This window comes from Capsicum annuum, unplaced genomic scaffold (assembly GCF_002878395.1).
Source record: "Capsicum annuum cultivar UCD-10X-F1 unplaced genomic scaffold, UCD10Xv1.1 ctg5079, whole genome shotgun sequence".
NCBI classification, from domain to species: Eukaryota; Viridiplantae; Streptophyta; class Magnoliopsida; order Solanales; family Solanaceae; genus Capsicum; species Capsicum annuum.
In genome coordinates, this window is record NW_025858684.1 from 1 (window position 1) to 2607 (window position 2607).

Consider the following 2607-nt stretch of genomic DNA (forward strand, 5'->3'; position numbering starts at 1 on the left):
AGCATCTTAGTTGACTTAAAAATGTTGTTGAATAAGTCGGTCAACCACCTCAACTCCATCCCGCTTGCTAACTTCCAAAAATTCACCGAAATCTCATCGAGCCCTGTTGCCCTGCCTCTTCACGTCTTGTGAATAGCCTCACAGACCTCCTCCACCTTAAAAAGCCAATAATAGCCGAAATCTTGATATTCTTCAGTGTGCTCCAACTCCCCTAGTACAATGCCTCTGTCCCCCTCATCATTTAGGAGCTTATGAAAATACGACTGCCATTTTTTCTTAATAAGAATGTCATCTACCAAAAATCTACCATCCTCCCCCTTAATGCACTTAACCTGGTCCAGATCCCGACCCTTACGCTCCCTAGATTTGGAAAGCCTATACATCATCTTCTCATCGCCCTTCTCCTTTAGTTCCTCATATAATCTCTTAAACGTTATTGTCTTAGCAGCGGTGACCGCTAACTTAGCCTCCTTCCTAGCTAACTTGTACTTCTCCCTTCTCACCCGTCTTTCCTCTTTATCCTTACTCTAAACCAACTTTACGTAAGTCGTCTTTTTCGACTCCACCTTCTTCTTAACTTTTTCATTCCACCACCAATCCCCCCGATGCTGGGCAAACCAACCTCTCGAGGCACCCAAAACCTCTCTAGCTGTCTTCTTGATGTAACTCGCAGCCGTATCCCACATACTATACACGTCCCCCTTATATTCCCAAGCCTTCATCCCCTCCAACCTCGCCCCTATCTCCAAAGTAGTAGCCGAAGTCAAGTCACCCCACCTAAATCTAGGTCGACCCTCCCTACCCCTTCTCTTTTTTCCCTTCTTAATATTCAAGTCCATCATTAGACGTCTATGCTGGGTTGAAAGGTTCTCACTCGGAAGGACCTTACAATCCTTACACAAATCTCTATCCCCCTTCCTAAGCAGTAAAAAGTTAATCTGAGTTTTGGCTAACCTACTACGAAAAGTAACCAGATGCTCCTCCTATTTTGAAAAACAGGTGTTCATTACCACCAACTCAAAGGCCCTTGCAAAATCCAAAAGAGTGGATCCTGCATCATTCCTGTCCCCAAAGCCAAAGCCTTCATGCACCTCCCCATATCCTACCAGTAAAGCCCCGATGTGCCCATTGAAGTCCCCTCCTATGAAAATCTTCTTCGAGCTAGGCACGCTACTAACCACCTCGTCCAAAACCTCCTAAAATATCTTCTCCTCCTCCTCGTCCAGGCCCCCCTGTGGCGTATAAGCACTACAGATGTTCACCGTAAACCCCCTAATGACTAACTTAATAGTCATCACCCCATCGCTAACCCTATTAACCTCCACTACCTGCTCCATAAGCTCTTCATCCACTAATATACCTACACCATTCCTACACCTCGCACTACCCGAATACCATAACTTGTACTCATCCATATCCCTAGCCTTAGAACCTACCCACTTAGTCTCTTGGACACATGCAATATTGATCCTTCTCTTCCTAAGGATCTTAACCAGCTCTATCGACTTACCCTAAAGGGTCCCTATGTTCCACGACCCTACCCTCAACCTATCATATCTCGAAACCCCTCCCCTAATACCTCTACCTCTCCACCGGACCCCAACCCCACAGGACATGACCCTATTCCACCATTTACCCCCAAAGCCACAACTCTATACTGGACAACAAGAAAATTATTTAAATTTACAAAAATGAAAATATTGTTTTAGTTATTGTATAATGGCAAGTGAAGTAATATTGAACTTTATCAAGGATAATATAAAAAAGGAGATAAAATAAATTAATATGAAATAATAAGTTAAAACAAATGTCAAAGGGTAAATTTAGAAAAAGAAACCTTTTAAAGTAATTGACAAGCATTAGTTGCAATCTAATTAAAAATGACAAAATATTTGGATAAGCATTAGTTGAAATCCAACTACTACCAAATCTTTAGATTCTTTTCATATAAAAGAAATCATCAATTTTTTTATTAATTTTTAATTTAATTAGATAAATAGATCTTTTATGCTGTCACTATCACTATTTCTATGACTCATTACAATTTTTATAGCATTTTAAATGTCAATGTAATTATTTAAATTTACAAAAATGAAAATGTGATTCTTTTCATATAAAAGAAATCATCAATTTTTTTAATTAATTTTTAATTTAATTGGATAAATAGATCTTTTATGGTGTCACTATCACTTTTTCTATGACTCATTACTTTCTTTATTGCATTTTAAATGTCAATATAATTATTTAAATTTACAAGAATGAAAATATTTTTTTAGTGATTGTATAATGACAGGTGAAGTAATATTGAACATAATCAACGATAATTTAAAAAAGGAAACAAAACAAATTGATATGAAATAATAAGTTAAAACTAATTTCAAAGGGTAAATTTAGAAAAATAAACCTTTTAAAGTACTTGATAAACATTAGTTGCAATCTAACTAAAGATGACTACATATTTGGATAAACATTAGATGAAATCCAACTTAGTACTACCAAATCTTTGGATTCTCCCTTATTAAATATACTGGTTACGTAAGGCTCGTGCTAAGTCCGGGCCCAAACTCCAAATATAACAAATGTAATTTTAATAAAATTAAATAAATA

The 2607-nt window shown here is 37.2% G+C and overlaps 1 protein-coding gene across 1 annotated transcript; it reads right to left on the reverse strand.

Annotated features, from left to right (window-relative positions):
• Nucleotides 1-332: 332 nt before the first annotated feature.
• Nucleotides 333-1415, reverse strand: LOC124892802 (the record flags this gene model as incomplete). The annotated part of the gene is made up of 3 exons (XM_047404005.1): nucleotides 1329-1415; nucleotides 642-983; nucleotides 333-527 (listed from the first exon to the last, which is right to left on the reverse strand). Coding segments are annotated over exons 1-3 (624 nt in total), but the record flags the coding sequence as incomplete, so codon positions are not given.
• Between the last annotated feature and the right edge of the window lie 1192 nt (nucleotides 1416-2607).